This window comes from Molothrus aeneus, chromosome 3 (assembly GCF_037042795.1).
Source record: "Molothrus aeneus isolate 106 chromosome 3, BPBGC_Maene_1.0, whole genome shotgun sequence".
In the NCBI taxonomy this organism is placed as follows: Eukaryota; Metazoa; Chordata; class Aves; order Passeriformes; family Icteridae; genus Molothrus; species Molothrus aeneus.
The window spans coordinates 59,940,028-59,956,686 of NC_089648.1; the positions used below are offsets into that span (position 1 = coordinate 59,940,028).

Genomic DNA, 16,659 nt, shown 5'->3' on the forward strand with positions numbered 1-16,659 from the left:
AAGGGAGAAAAGTGCCACATAGTCATGGCTTAAGATATAGTCTTAAAAAAGGTCACTTAAAGATCTCAATCATATATGTCTATCAGAGAGAAGGAGGTAATTATACAGTATTTTACAGGGGAATAATACTACATGGTACAAAACACCTCTTTCCTCTAGAAGAGGTAAAATGTGAGAACCTCAAATGGCTGCACGCTGAAGTCAGGCTGATTTAAATTAGAAGTAAGGCACAATTATTTGTCTTTAACAGTGGGCTATTAATCATTGGAACAAATTACTGAGAAAAGTGGTGGGAACAGACAATTGCCATAAATTATAACTTCCTGAGGAATTACCACAGGATTCAGTTATTGGTTTCACCAAAGAGGCATATTATGGAACCCAAATACATTATCTGAAGGAAATTGAACTCAAGAAGTAGCACAGGACACATAAGGCTGGGATATTATCAGCTGTATAATATCAAAGCAAGGCCATAATTGTAAACATAGCTACAGCTCCATCATTTGTTCTTACTTCATAACAGTATCATTAAAGTGATTTGTTATCCTCTTGTCTTTTTTCAAAGAATGTTAAGGAAATGAAAGTTTTTGGATTTTCATACTCAGACGGAAATGAGGATAACACAAATTCTACAGCTTCACTTACTTTTGCAAGGAGTCAGTATAATTTTGATAATAATTTTTCTGTCAATATAATCTGGTATCTTTTGGTTTTATTAAATGTTCTTCTCAAATGCCAAATGCTGATTGTTGTAATGAGGCTTGTAAAACAGCAGGTTGCACACAACTTTTTTTCCAACTGTTCTATTAAAGACAAAGCTGGTTTTTCTGTGGACTGTGTAATTTAAATTAATTTCTTACAAGTCTGTAGATAACTTCTTCTTACAGTATTTTATATTTAGGAAGGATCTATTAATTGTGTTAAAAAGAATTAAAATCAGCTCAGAGTGTTTTGGATCCTTTCTAAAAGAGATAGCAATTTTCCTAGCAAGATACTCAGTCATAGCCTGATCAAAATAGCTAAGCAAAAATGAGGGTTCAGAGCCAGCAACAACAAAGAAATCAACCAGACATTTCAAATAAATTTCCTTGAGAATTTTTGTGTCTAGAAACAAAATATCTGAATTTAAATGGAGAGCAGCTTGAAAAGAAAAAACTCTTGCCAAGCTCCCCAGCAACTGAAGGAAACTTCATTTTATACACACTGCTTAATTAGGCAGTAGTGTTTGTGTCCAAAAGAAGACAAGCAGTCTGTTGTCCTTTGGGTTGAATGCTTACTGGAACTGTTACTTGAGGGACACATTCCTCAGGAGCCAAGCTGCAAGTAGAGCATGGATTGCATTCTTTGCTTGGAAATTTCTATGGCTGTGGTGACTTTTTTCTCTGAAGCCATTTAGGAGCTGGGCTTGGAATTCTCTCTTTTCTGAGTGTATGGCCCCCTTTCCTGGAGACTGTGTGTCACTTGGATAAGCCAATCCTTTAGCCCTGGCAGAAACACCCAATGGTAGATAGACCTCACTATTAAGTAAACTAGTTCACCCTCTCAGCAAATATCTTGATTTAAATGCTTAGCTGTGAAAATCATATATTCTGTTGCTCTCTTCAGTCTCTGTATAAAGCCTTTGCTCAAAACCAATTAATAGAGATTAGTCATTTTGTCATAATGTTGAAAAGGCACTGCACTACCATGGTACTTATAGCTGTGAGAAAAGACTGAAAGCACAAATTTCATTATTCATACTGGTGATTGCAATGTCAGCACAGCTCACAAGATGATATTAGTGAATTTCTTACATGACTTCAATTTACCTGATTTTTTTCTAGATGTTAAAATGGGCTTCTATGCCACGTACATTCATATAACAGTTGGCCTTTTCCATCTTTTTTATAATTTGATTAAGAAGTAAAGGCAATGCACTCAGATGCATCACTGCACTCTTACGATGATTGACTTCTGTTCTTGGGTTCTATTATAATGTTCAGTAGAAGTAAAATCTGAACCAAACCCTCTAAACAAACAAAACATCCATCAACAATTTTCTAGTAGATAAATATGATAACCTAAGGATTATTAAACAGGATAACCCCAATTCATTTTGTTTAGATGTCTGCCCCTTGCCAAATATCTTTAAATACTGGTGTGAAATATGCTGATTAAAGTACAGTAATTTTCCCCATTCTCTAGTATAAAATCATAGAATCATTTATGTTGAAAAAGACTTTTAAGCTGCTCAAGTCCCACCATAAACTTAACACTGCCAAGTCTACCATAAAAACCACAGGCCTAGGTGCCACAATCATGTGGTTTGCAAAGAGGAGAACTGAATTCTTCTGTTCAGCTTTATTTTGCACATTTATCTTAAATACTGCCGTTAAAAATAATATTTTTAATAGGAAAACATGCTTCTTGTATTCTGTGAACTGTAAAGTTGTGTGTCAAACAAAGTGAAGCTTGGTGAAATTTGAATGGATAGCCTTGCCATCTAACAGGGGTCAGTGTCAGATACTGTGAAGCAAGATCAAAAAAAAAAATCTGATGCTTTCTTAGGGAATTTTGGAATTCTCTGCTTTTCACCAAGTGTTTTGAAATCAGCTCAAGCCTCGAAGTCACATTTATATCTCCTAAGTATCTGCTATGACTATTGTCCTGAGAGAATGTAGAATTTGTCTCATTCCGAATATCCAGAAATAGACTGGACCAGTTCCTGAGCAATCTGATACAGTTACTTTGAGAAGGAGATGGAGTTACATGAGCATCAAAGGTCCCCTCCAAGCTGAATTGTTCTATAGTGCCATGATTTAATCTGCCTTCCAGATATCCAAGTCAAAAGCAACAAGTGAAGGGCTACTGGAAAAGGCAAACATGCTCAAGGTTTTTTGATGGTTATTTTTTTTTACTGTTAGCACATGTCTTTGTTTCAGCTCAAGTTAATAGTAATGTTGTAATTTTGCCTGAATATTAAAGTAGCAAGGGAAATTTGGAAGGCAAGAGTGGCCATAACTTCATGGTTCAAATCAAGGAGAGGGGAAGAAGGTGGTCATGAAGAATATGGCCAGTAGGAGAATAAGGCTGGCATTATAAGCTGATATTAATGAATATGGATATTAATAGAATTAGCTCAAAAAGCTGGGGAAAAACTCCAAACCTCCTCTGCTAGTCAAAAAACCTTTAAACAAATTCTGAAGAGTTTTATATTTTTTGGCATTCTATAGATGCTTAAGACTGCAAATTATTATGGTTGTTAATAAGGGTTATGAGCTAGTGGCTTGATCATGGTGACAAGAGGGGATGGTAGCAGATTGCATATGTGCTTGTTATGTTGATCTCCAAAAGGTTAGCAGTAAGATGGGGTGCCAAAAAAAAAAACAAACCAAACCTGGCAGAAACCCAGGGGAATTTTTTAAGTCTTTCAGTAATAAGGTGAGAAAAAGGGATTGTTCTTTTATTTATTTTTAAACATTTATTAGACTCAGCAATAAATCTGGTTTAAGTGACAGTATAATGCTGGTGTCCAGCAATTAGCCTGCACTTCCAAATTAATACTGCATTTGCCTGTGTGGCCTTGACTTGGCTAATTGGCTGCCTTTCCTTCTTTGAATTCTGTTGTGAGGGTATGATGACAGTGATTCAGCATGTACAACACAGGCATAAAAAAATAATTTAATGCTCCACTTACTCAGCAGGCATGATTGACACTCTCTCAGGTGACTGCTGCAGTAGAGCTGGTGGGGGGAGCACGTTGGCACATGCTTTGCTCTAACAGTGAAGCCAAGACAACTGTTCTAGTACAATATCTTTTTGAAAGTCAGAATGTGGTAAAATTATTGAATATGATTGACAGCTTGAAGTAGATAAGTCTCTAGATGGGTATCTAGAGCAAGAAAGCACGTAGTAAGTGGTGATGACTCCTGCAAGCAAAGAGCTGATCCTTACATTTGCATGTGAGTGAAAAGTAGATTTGTTTTGCTTGCATTTAGCAACACCATCAGTTCTTTATAAAACAAAATCATTTGCTCGTTAATCAATAACTTTTTATACAATCACCTGTTTTTGAAAGCAGAGTAAGTTATTATCCACAGCATCTTTGATTGTTTTTCATTTGCTGGGTTTGCCACCTTTTTGTGTTACAACTCATCCAGCTTTACTATTGACAGAAAATTCTGCAGAATCATTTTTCATTAACATTTTTGTTAATGAATAAGCCAGAAGTGTTCAGAGGAAGTTTGCAAAGAGAAAATTGCTTCTAAAATGCATTACTTTCTTTTACTGTAGGTGAATTATTTTGTATTTTCCAAGTTTCTGCTTAGACAGGAAATAACAGCTTGGTGAAACACTAAATGGCTGAAAGTGAAGCAACAGAGCAATTTCTTGAGAGTACTTTATATCTCCATGGCAGACTATTGTCCTATGGAGCAACAGAGCAGCTAAATGGAAAAGTATTATTTGAATTTCATGGCCTATTTTAGAAAACACTTCCCCAACTTGCTAGTGCCTCTGTCAGCAAGGTATTTTCATTGCTTTTGTCTTCTTTTTCAAGGACCCTCTTTCACAGTGGCTAAGAGGTGCTTGTGAGCTCACTTCTGCAGAGCCTTGCTTATGTTAAGGCAGCTCCAGGAACAAAAGGTTTGCAGGATTCAGTCCCATTTCCCAAAATAGCCTTGCAAACTTTTGCAGCCACATGGTATTAAGGAAGAGAGTTGATACCATGTCAATTTTGCCCACAGAGCAAGACAATATGAAAAGGAAATATTCCTTATCATCCTTTCCCTTTCTGAAAAGAATGTTTTAATGAACTTTTCAGTAAAAAAGGTCCTCTCTGGAAATTATCAACTTAGGGCTGTATCTTCTAATGAAAATGTCATGACTGTTTCATTAACAAATCATGGACAGTGCTTTGCCTGCTGACGCAAGAATGTAATTTTTTCTCACTGGTACATCACATCAAGGGACAGTTGAATTGAAATTGGAACACTTAAAATACACAGAAAGTTGTTTAAAATATCTGTAAAGAAATATCAAATCAAGGTATTAAGAAGATTATTCATACAGGTACAAATATTAGGTTGTGGTAGTCACTTGGCAGTGGTGATTGACCAGTAGATTGAGGAGTTTTCTTAGTCAAGTTTAGTCAAACTTTGGCAGGTGACTGTGTGACTTAAGTAATAAAATTTCACTGAAATTAAAAAATGGTACAATTTCACAGTAGACAAGTAGCCACCTTAGAAAAGAATTTTCCCCATGGCTCCTTACCAGCATTTTTAGAATTCTACATACCATTGAAAATGGTATGTGATCTTATTCAAAAATATGATGTTAGAGCAATTCTTTGCTTCTGTATTATCCCTGAAGAAAACAAACTTGCTTAAACTATCAACTTATGTTCTTAAACTTGTATGAGCCAATGAAGAAAATGAAGACACTTCATTAAATAAATTTTCAACTGCTTAGAGAAAACTCTTCTGTACAATAGAAGCAACTGTTGTTGTCATTCAACATTTAAAAATAAATTACCTGGATTGTTTCACTTGTGGGACAAAATATATACAGCAGAGGCATTGTATGTTACAGTTTCACTCCTGGTTTTAAACTTAACAAATCTGTGTTTCATCCAAGGTTTATGCATTATATAAAGATATCTATCACTATGCAATATATACATTGTGTGGTATGTAGTCTTGTGTTACTGATTTTGTGGAAGGGGCTAGAGTAAGGTGCAACACAAAGTTGCTATTGGGTTTTGCCACCTAAGCATAACATTGGATGTGTTAGTTCATGGGCTGTGATCAAGGTAGAAACTCAAGGCTTTGTGGGTTGCAGGCAGTGGGATGGAGGATGGGTGGTTTCAACCAAGGCCCCAGGGGAAGCAGGAACCAGATGAGAAAAAAGGGAAATGGGAGAAAATAGGATTGAGACCATTTCAGTAGGTGTGAAGAGACAGAGAGGATGAATTTTGATGGATGTTTTATCTGCATGTGGGGAACATATCTACACAGGTCTATTATTGTGCATGCATACACACAAATGTGTATACAGGTTTTAAGTGGGTATCATAAGTACTGCTTGCAATTTTCAATTCTTGGTTATCAGAGGTGAATGTGGCCTTTTTTTCCAGTCTAAGTACTTTGTGCTTACTATTTATCTATTATAGAATGCATTCCACATTTTTTCATTTATTTTATGTGATGGTATTTATGCTTCCTAACTTGGAGGACTGAAATTTTTCTACACAGGAGAAAGGAACTGAAGCTTTAACACTGTCCATAGAAAATTCTTGTTTAGCTCATTCACACTGCTCCAACTTAGTCATTTTGCTTAATACTCATTACATCCTAAGCTCCCAAATATATACCTTGTAAACAAAACCATAAAAAACATGTTTATGAATGCGTATTGGAGAGAAATGAACAATATATCACCTAAGCAATAATGGCGATTTATGTTCAAATAAATGTTTGTAAATGCTTTCTTCATAGCATTGCATAGTTAGCTTCTCTGTTAAGGTGGGTAATAATATATACATGTGTGTATAAATACACATTGCATATTCTTTATAATATAATTGCTATTGTTTTAGATTATATCTTCCTTTCTGCTTTAACATAATCATTACTGATATTTCAAGTCAAAGGTTCACTTTTTCCCTATCACTAATAGTTTTGTAAATTACTTTACAGAATTAAACTTGATGACTGTAGTCAGGCTTCCTAGGCATTTTGTACTGTTAGGCTTCCCCTGTGTTTACTCTTGCAGTCTGATGCTTGTTGACATGCTGATTTGTGTTTTATACCATCAGATAGGTTTTGTTCATTTGGAAGAATGAGATTAAAGACAACATGCCCGCTTTTCCTCTCCCCCCAGACCCTATAGTTCCTTTTGATTTAAACTCAGATTTAAAAAGAAAAAAAGAATAAAAAAGTGGATTTTTTTGAGCTAAGCTTAACTGGAGAAGTCAACAGAATTTTTTATCAAGGGATGTCTAATCTCTCAAACTAATACAAGACTTTGCAGTTATTGATTACATGCTAAGGATGCATAAACTGTTAATCATGCGTGGAGGCAACAGAATAAATGGGCAAATAATTGTCAGTAGGGCAGTTATATTTATCTGTTTACTACACCTATGATGCAGGGACAGCTGTGTTTTGCATTCAAAAAGATACATTCTAAAAATATATTGAATATCCCCTCATTGCTACTGAAACTAGTGTAGTAGAGCTGATTATATAAGTAATAATTCAGATGTTTTCTTCAGCTCCCTGAAGTATGTGGTCAATAAGAAATTTGTAAGCTGGCTTAACACATCAGTCACTAGATGAAGTGAAAGGAGAAAAAACTCATAGATTTTCATGCAATTGCATTATAACCTTTGTTTGCACCAAAAAAATCTGTAATGTTAACACAGTATAAATATCATAGTTTCATTTATTCTGGGTTTATATTTCACATGACAAACAGTTGGACATACTAATGCACAAAAAGTTAATTCTTTTTTATGTTTACATCCATATTTGTCTTGTATTATGTATGTGTCACACTTTTGAGAAGGGAGATGCCCAGCAATCCCTATGATTTTTATCATGGGAATATGTACCCGTTATTTTTTCCTTTCTTGTCAGACTGCAGAAAAGACTTCAAATTGTACTACTTCTGTCAACTTCATTAACTTCTCTCCCTTTGGTGTTCACCATTTCTTCATGCTTCTAAGTTTAAAAGGATTGAAGGCCTGAGTTTTCAAATGTGGCTGCCTAAAATCAGGTGTCTTAAATGCTGATGTGAAACAATTTTTTTTTAAACAACAAATCAACAGTAAAAAAAAGAAACCCAAAACAAATGAAATCAATGCAACCAAACAAAAAATGCTACTAGCAAGTAGCTTAGATAGACTTTCCAACTTACATTTATCTACATGACAGATGTCCTGGTTTTTTGTAGATTCTGAGAATGAGGGAGTTCAGGTACTCCAACAATGGAATAGTACTTTATTCCAATAATGTATGAGAAGGGCATATTGATGCCTTATATCATCCTGCATCAATATTGATCCAGTTGGTAATATAATGTGGTGTAGTTTTGGGTTGGAATACACATCAAGTTGTAAGAAGAGCGTCCCTGACTAAAGGTAAGTAGTTCATGAGCTATTACTATGTAGTAAAGAACTGGGGCCAATGCTGATAATTATGCCCTTACTTCAAAGCTGTCTTTAACTCTACTTGGAATTGGTCAAAAATCTTCCAGTTACAGACAAGAAACTTAAATAGAATTGGCAGGAATTATTCTGTCATACAGACTGGTTTATGAAAATCAGACTGAAATGCATGACATTTTGGGGATGTCTGAAGGATCTTCCTGTGTTATCATCATATTGTTAAATAATGGAGTTATTGGTAGTTAATCTGAACTAAATTCTCTTGGACTTTTAGGTTAATAATCCTTGAAACTCAGGGGCTTCATCATGGATATTCTAGTGCAGCTCACCTTACCTAGGGATTTTTGTTAGCTTTGTTCATAACATAACTTAATTACAGTTTGCTCCTTTGACAACAGCACATTACCCCCAAAAGTGCAGAAGTAATCACAGTTGATGTGCATAGTTCTTGCTGAGGCTGTGGTTGTGTCTTGAAATATTTAATTCTAGTTTGGTCCTTTTTAATGAGTCATAAACTTCTCTGTTCAGCAGTCCTAACCAAGTTTATGATGTGAGGAATTTAGAAGCTATATAAAAAAATCCTTTCTGCCTGATTCATCATTTACTAATAACAAAAGTAATAATTGAGAGCAATGCAGCCAAAATGAGCAAGCAAGAAACCTTTGTTTACTGTTTTCTTACTGCCCTTCTGACAGTTATTCCTATGTGGATTGTGCTTCCTTCAGCTCTTTTCCCTCTTACATTTCTTTGAGGTTCTTATCCGGGGTCTTTCAGAATAATTCTTCACAGCAACAGGACCATAACTTTTTTTTTTTTCCTTTGAGTTTTGGGAACATTTTGGTTTTATAGGACCTTGCATGAACTGAGAAAGGAGCAACAACCACGGTGATATCTTAAAATAATCCTCTTTATTTCCCATATGCCAAGGAAAGAGTTACCCTGGAAAGGTCAGGAGAAGCCACAGGACAAGAGGGCTCATGTTCTCATAGAAGAAAAGTCTGGGAAATTCCAGTGGCTGTTCAGACTGAGAATATTGGAAGAAATGTAAGGGCTTCTTTTTGTCTACATAGTTTTTGTCTTAGAAGGCAAGATAATTAAGGAGTCTTGGTTAGAAACAGTGTGCTTTAAATTATGGGGTTATTACCTGTACTTTTTAAATAATGGCCATAGATTTGCTTTTCTATATGAGAGTTTTCATTTAACATAGGCTTTACATCTCTCTGTGGTTCCCTCAAATGGAGAAATTATCACACCTTCCAAGTCTCGTTAGTTTTCACCTCCAGTGTCACCAATGTAGGCCACCTGGTTTGCTTTTAAACTTGATAAACTTGAATTCCAGTCATTGTGATTAAAGCAGAAATTGGAATTCAGCTCCTCAGTGTAATGACAGACTAGAAAGAGTTCAATGGGGAGGAAGGATCCAAAAGCCAACCCCAATTAAAGAACTGAATACACAGACAGTGTATAGACAGGATATGCTGGTTTTTGAGAAGCAGCATCTTTATCTGAAATGTTTGTGCTTTAAAATTTGTCCAGTCATTTTCCATTTCATGTGAACAAATGTGCATTCTGGTTGCTTATCAGAAGATCTAATTCTCCCACCTCTGCGAGGTATGTGCAAATTAAACTGTCTTGCAGTCAATATTTGAGATTTCTGAGGAAAGGCAGCAAAAGCAGAGCACATGTCACACTTTGCTAGCCTCTTTATATGGGATTTTTTCACAGCTTTTGGGACATGTGTTTGTCTCTGACTGACAGCAGGCTAATATGTATTATCATTAAAAAGTGGTTCTGAGGAAATGCTCTCACCTTGCTGCTTCTGCAGCTGTGAAGGCTTTTGTTTTCACTCCCATCTCTGTGTAAGTGAAGATAATCTCTACCAAGAGGCTTGATATTGGCCTGTCATATCATGAGTTGCTTATCAAGCACTAAAGAAATTGAATTTAATTTTATCTGTTATATCTGGAGAGTCTTATTAAATCATCCTGCAGTTGAGAGGTTGTATGGGGTCAACAGGTTTGTCTCTTCCACCATCTATCCCTCTATTGTTAACCTTTGGAGAATTACTAAAATGTTCTTTATTTTATCACATAAGGTTGGGTTAAATCTTCTTGATCCAGAAATTGTTGTGATTGAGTGCCACATGCGTGTAATTCTTTTGCATGGTTTCTGGATAAGGATTGAGCACTTAGTAATCTGTACAAATGTAGATATCTCTTATCATTCTGGTTTTTCTGTTGTTTTGATATTCTCCCAATGCCTCTCTTTTTAATTGGTTCAATGAGGCTAAAACCAGTCAGATTGGATAATAAATCTGAGTCAGCAAGCACTTGGTACTATTTGTGGGCCAAGACACAAAGCAGGGGTGAGGAGGAGGGGGATAACAGGGATGGGTACTGCCAGGTGTCAAGAGCAAAGGGCAGAGGGAGAAGCTGGCTGTAAGTAGAGGTGGAAATGGGATGGAGGTCACAGCAGCAGCCCATGGGCAGGCAAGGTCTGGCAGGAGGGAGCCTGTCATCATTAGAGGTGTTCACAAGAATCTAAAGGTCAACCTTGCCACCACCACCACCAGTTCCTCTATATGCTTTGTTGCTGGGTTTCTGTTCAAAGACCTAACTCTGCCAGCCAGGATGTTCATATCTAAGAGCTTGAGGCAGTCACAGGATATTGAATTTCCTGCAACAACAGAAGTCCTCCATACTTTCTGCTGTCACCACAAAAGAACTCCCTCCAGCCTTTAATCTGATGGAGAAAAAGGCTTGAAAAAATAAATAAATTATGAATATCATCTCCCAAAAAATTTAAATTTTAAATGCAAGATTTAATGCAAAACAAAAAGAAATGCTGTTTCATTCAAATTTGAAGCTCTCAATCATAAAATCTTTCTAAAAGAATAAGCCAAATTATTGTTTTTTAAATAATATGTCCTTATGCTCAGATACTCAATTAGTGTCTGGGCTCTGTTATGCTTTTTCAAACTTGTTCTAAGAAAACCTTTAAAAAAACACCCACCAAACCTCTTTTTAAAAAAGGACTGGAGTGTAGGATTGGAGTTAGAATTTGGGTGGAAGCACTGGTGCATACGTTGTACATGAGCTCTATGAATTGTTGCAGCTAGGTGTCTGATGGCCACCAGTGGCTTGGCAGCTGGGTTCAGCTTTCTTGTGGCCCTGGCAGTAATTTGCTTTGTAGCCTTGAGCAAGCTATTAACCTTTTTTGTGCCTCTTTCTCTTCACAGAAACGTTTAACACCACTTACATGTCTCATAGGGGTAATTGGTAAATTAATGTTTGAAACATATTAAGTGCCTTCTGCCATCATTTCTGACACTCCAGTGGACAGGTTAGGGATTGAGCAGGTATTCTGAGAGCATCTTATTTCTTCTCTCTTTGTCATAGGGTGCCTATTTGACACAGATAATTCAACAAAGTAAGAACTCATGTGCTTGAAAGTCCATGTATTTTGGATAAAAGTTCTCAACATGACTTAAAGAGGAAAGATACGGAGAAAACTGGGAAGACAAGACGTGAATTGAATAATTGGGATTTGCAGTACTCAAAGAGTATCAAGAGATAAGAAAAGAATGCATTAATTGAAATAAAATCCCTGTAGGACTAAAGAAATGTTTCAGTGAAACTCAAACCCTAAATTGTGATGGGAAATGGAAAAAGGAGATGAACACTATTTACTCCCATCAAGATCAAAGCTATTCTTAATGAGATGGTTGAGATCTTTGGGAAGCCTACTCAAAAATTCAATAGTGCTTTATCTGAGAAAAGTAATTATTCGAAGATTGCTTTTTACTGAGGTGTTACAGATGGAGACTTTGTGGTGTGGTAGTTTAAAACAATTGGTCTTTACCTCTAGAGATTCCCAAGATGAACATTGCCCAGAAGAAAGAGTAAAATTGTGTTTTTAAAGCATCGTTTTAGGAGCAGTGGGACAGTTGGCAGAGTTTCTAAAGCTGTTGAGAGACTCTGCAGACTTTAATTACCATCTCAATATTGCAGAAGTTGTTTAATTTCTGCCAAAGAAGGGAATAGTTGTGAGAAAGTGAGATCACACTCTGTCTTTCATTCTTTCCTTTTTGACAGGTGAATAAAGAATGCATTTCAGTATCTCCTCTGATGCTGTGACACATTTGTAAAATTTGCATAGAATTGTAAAATAATTTTTCTTTAAGTTTAACAAAGCTTTTCTTTTTTTTCTTCTCTCTTTAAAGTGCTGTGCAGCACAGTGTAAATGCAGTTTAAGTCTTGTCATGAGAGATGCAAGAAGAAAATGTTTTCTGTCACTGATTGGTTGGCTTCAAACTATTGAGTTTTAGACTTCATGGTCAGACACCAGGTGTTGTTTTATTTCCAATAAATTTCGCATTCAGGTTTGAATTCCATCTCTAGTGGGAGAGGTTGAAAGCACAAACTGGAGTAGGAGAACAAAGAGGAAATGACTAAAATGAGAAAAATCATTCAATTTCAGAAGGAAAACTTAGCCTATAATACATTTCCTTGGTGAAGGATATGTTTCTCTTCTAGGCCTCAAACTCTAAATCAGAGTATGTATAACTAAGTTTTGCACTGTCATTCATACGAGAAAAGGGCTGATTTTGTATATATATACATAAACATGTATGTATATATGTATTTGTCTTAACAGTTCTCTTCATTCATGGCACTTGAGTGTGTTCAATTTTTTCCCAAGTGCTGGCAGTAGCCAAGAGAATATTCATTCTTTGAAGACCCTTGTCAGCTCCTTCAGTAGATCTACTATATTGCTATTTTTTTTTTCTTTCAATGACCACCTCACACCTCTCTCTACTTGCTAAAGCACCAGGCACTGTTTTCTCTATAAAACCCGTTTTTTTCTCCTTCTCTTCAAGTCTCTTATCTCTCAAGGACCTTTTCAATGCTATCTTTCAGTTTCAAATGTCTATTGTTACAGTACACTGTGTTCAGAGAGCTACTACCCAGAATGTTGTCTTATTTAATTGCATTTTTTGCTGTATATATGATAAAGAAACTTAATGGCAAAGGTAATATATGTGCTTGTTCAAAATGAAGAAAGGATAGATCATGGCAACAAATAGGTGTAGTTTTTAATCCTTAACATTCATCATGTTGCTAGGAATACCTTTATGTTATATTTAGAATTCTGTTGTTTTGATGTTTGAAACTAAATGTTTGCAGTTTGTCTGGCAAACTGCATGCTGAATACATTACACTGATTCACATTTCCTTATTTCAATATACCATCTGTGCTTTTGGCTGATTTTTGCCTTGTTGGAACTCATGCAAGTTACAAAGAACAGTTATACGCAGAAGGAGAAATCCTATATTTCACTTCCTTGAACAATCTTGACTGTTTTGACCTTAAACCAGCAAGGACACAAGGCTGAAGCTGTATCAATCACAGGCTTTATTTTCTCTGGTGAGGAAGCATGTACTAGCAAGGTATATTTTCAGTGAAACTCTTGTATATACAGACACGGTCATGATTTTCATTGTGTAATCATTTTAATTAAGTTCAACGATAAAAGTTACTCTTGCATGAGGAATGAATGCACTGGAGAGGCAGCGAGAGATTGATGACAGCCTGGGGAGCATCACATACTCTGCTGGTGCAAATGCACATGGGGAGAGCAGCTGAGCTTGGGGAGCAGGTCAGAGATCACCTGCTCAGAGTAATCATGGTTTTGGGGTTTTGGAGGAATCAGGATACAATGTGAATATCCCAAAGCACTTTTTTGTGCTATTTCCAAGGGGTTTTGCTTGAATGAAGAGCTTCATTACTAAAATAATAAACACTAATTAATATCTGCATCGTTTTTGTAACTGCTAATTTAGTAAGGTAATTAGTATAATTAGTATACAGCGATGCTTGCTGGCATGATAAATCATGATGTAGTAAATGTTCACTCTTTACCACTATGATGTATTATCTAATTCACACAGGTAAAAAAAGGAAAAGGGTAAGGGGGAAATCAAGAAGGGAAGCCAGTAGTGACAGCTGTGTGGCCTTTTGGTCACTCTCCTTGCAACTGTTGCCTGTATTCTCAATTGCTTTGAATTGCTCCACTGATAATTAACTATTTTTTTTCTCACATTGCTGTCTCCATCACTGACTAAAGACAGCAAAGACAGGACAAAGATGAATGAAGTAAAAAAATTTAAGGAGCATTTTCTCCTCCTGTGCAAAGGATGATACATGCCTATTAATTGGGTGCTTCCTTAACTCTCACGTTCCTGAATGCACCATCTACCAGCTACAGTTCAGTGCCAGATGAAGAATGTTAACATTGTTTTCTTCATTATGCCCTATTTTCTAGAACCGATGAGAACACCCAAAACGCTGAAGATTGCTGAGATCCAGGCCAGACACATTGCCGTGGACTGGGAATCTCTGGGGTACAACATCACTCGTTGCCATACTTTCAATGTCACGATATGCTACCACTACTTCTGTGGACACAACGAGAGCAAAGCAGACTGCCTGGACATGGACCCCAAAGCACCTCAGCACGTTGTGGATCGTCTGCCTCCCTACACAAATGTCAGCCTCAAGATGATCTTAACCAACCCAGAAGGGAGGAAGGAAAGTGAGGAGACCATTATCCAGACAGATGAAGATGGTAAGTTAAATGTTCTTATGGAAATTACATCCAAGTCCAGTCTAGGCAGGTGAAAGGAAATGACTTTGTATGTTACAATATGTATCATGAAGGGTGGACGTTCTCTTCTATTAATGTATTAATTAGCCCCAAAATGGCAGCTATGAAGGTATTATAGCTGTCACCCCGCATATGTGGCCAAAGCTGTTCATGCATCTCAAGTCAAACTGGATTTCTGTGTCTCTTTCTTTTCAGAAAAAGGGGGATGGTTTTCCAGTTTTTCAAATACTGTGTTAATACAGGTGATGAGAAACACGTAGTGGTGTTAGACTTCTTCACAGTATTGGGCGTAGTATTTGAAAATGAATTCTGTATATAATATTTAAATATTGAGTTCAGTGCTTAAAGACTCTATTCAAGATTTTAAACTTCTATAGCAAATATATTTGAGCAAAAATTTATGTTGCAGGTCTCAGAATACAGTATCTGCTAACTATTTGAAAGCCCTCTATCAAATTAAAGTAATATTTTGACAACTTGGGAATTAACTCAGTGATCCGTATGTGTCCGTTCCAACTCCAGATATTCTGTGGCTCCTCTTTAAAATGCTTTCAACAAAGTTTCAACAAAACAGTTGAATTTACCTCAGTTGTGAAAAAATAAACAATAGATGTAGACATGTTAATGGTTACACATTCAGAGGTTAGGCTATGAATCTTGGTAAAAAAGATATGAAAATAAAAAATTATACTTTTCCCTAATAATATTTAAAATGTGGTAACAAAAACAATTTTTTGTTTCTTTTTCTTATGTTTACATTTTGTGAAAATACTGACAACAGATAGTTCCATAGGTAACAAAAATAGAATACTTGGACTAATGTAAGACTGTAGATAAACAAAAAGGTAAAATTGAAAAAGCTAGTGTGTTTACTTGCCTGCAAAATAAATGAATGGGAAATATAGCTTCATATAACAGTCAGTGTTAGAGTCTGGTAGTGCTGTTTTTCCATACATTTTCAATTTTATGAGAAATAAAAGAGGAATATATTTACTGTTGCAATAAAAAGAAAAAAATATTAAATAGGTAGAATATGAGGAGCTGTAGAAAACTATAGACACATAGATGCATCATATGAAGACTTAGTGACAAGTACTGTATGGTTGCTACTTTTCTTGAACTTAAAAAGAGTAGTAGTGATATTGTTAAGTCCATGGAAAATGGATTTATTTTCCTTTTTACCTGGGTTTTCAAGAAAGGTTGTGGTTTCCAGTGGAAACCTTTATCTTGTTAGATGTGTAGAGATGGCAGATGGTCACAGTGTCAGTACTTGCCAGAATCAGAGTCAAGTGAGAACTTTGTCTCCCAGTTTTGTTGTGGATTTTTCTTGGAAGATGGTGCACATAAGGCAGGTTTTTGGTCTCAAGCTAACACACCAGTGTGCTCTCAGTGAACTTGAGTCGAGTTGGCTTTGGTGTCACAAGTAGTATAATATAGAAGAAGCCTCACCCAGTGAACAGAAGTTGCCAGGGTAAACTGATTGAAGCAGATGTTGTTTTCACAGAGGGACTAATACATTTGAAAAGGTATCTGTATTTAGTTGTGCTGGTGGTAATAATGCTTGTGACCTGAAAATAGCCTCCAGTGAAATTCACTCTGTGAAAATATATTGAGATTTTAATTTTGTGTTACTGATTGATTGAAAGTCTATGTGCCATGTCTTCAAAGTTCGGGGCTTGCAGACAATGTACAATACTGAGAGCTTCACACCTGAATCCTTCCTTGAGCTCTCATAGCAGTAGTAAACTAAATCCTGTAGCTGACTGCTTATGTGTACAATGGTAATTTAGTTCCAGTCTCAGTGATCAAGTATCTGAAACTATTTCCAAGCACTGTTTGAAGC

General features: G+C 36.2%; 1 protein-coding gene across 7 annotated transcripts in view; it reads left to right on the forward strand.

Moving 5' to 3' along the window:
- Positions 1-16,659, forward strand: part of PTPRK (protein tyrosine phosphatase receptor type K) — a 296,142-nt gene that overhangs the window by 190,007 nt on the left and 89,476 nt on the right. For all 7 annotated transcript variants that reach the window (XM_066547034.1, XM_066547037.1, XM_066547036.1 and 4 more), the window contains exon 7: positions 14,475-14,777. In XM_066547034.1, coding sequence (XP_066403131.1) covers positions 14,475-14,777 — 303 coding nt within the window. The remainder of the gene's footprint in view (positions 1-14,474; positions 14,778-16,659) is intronic.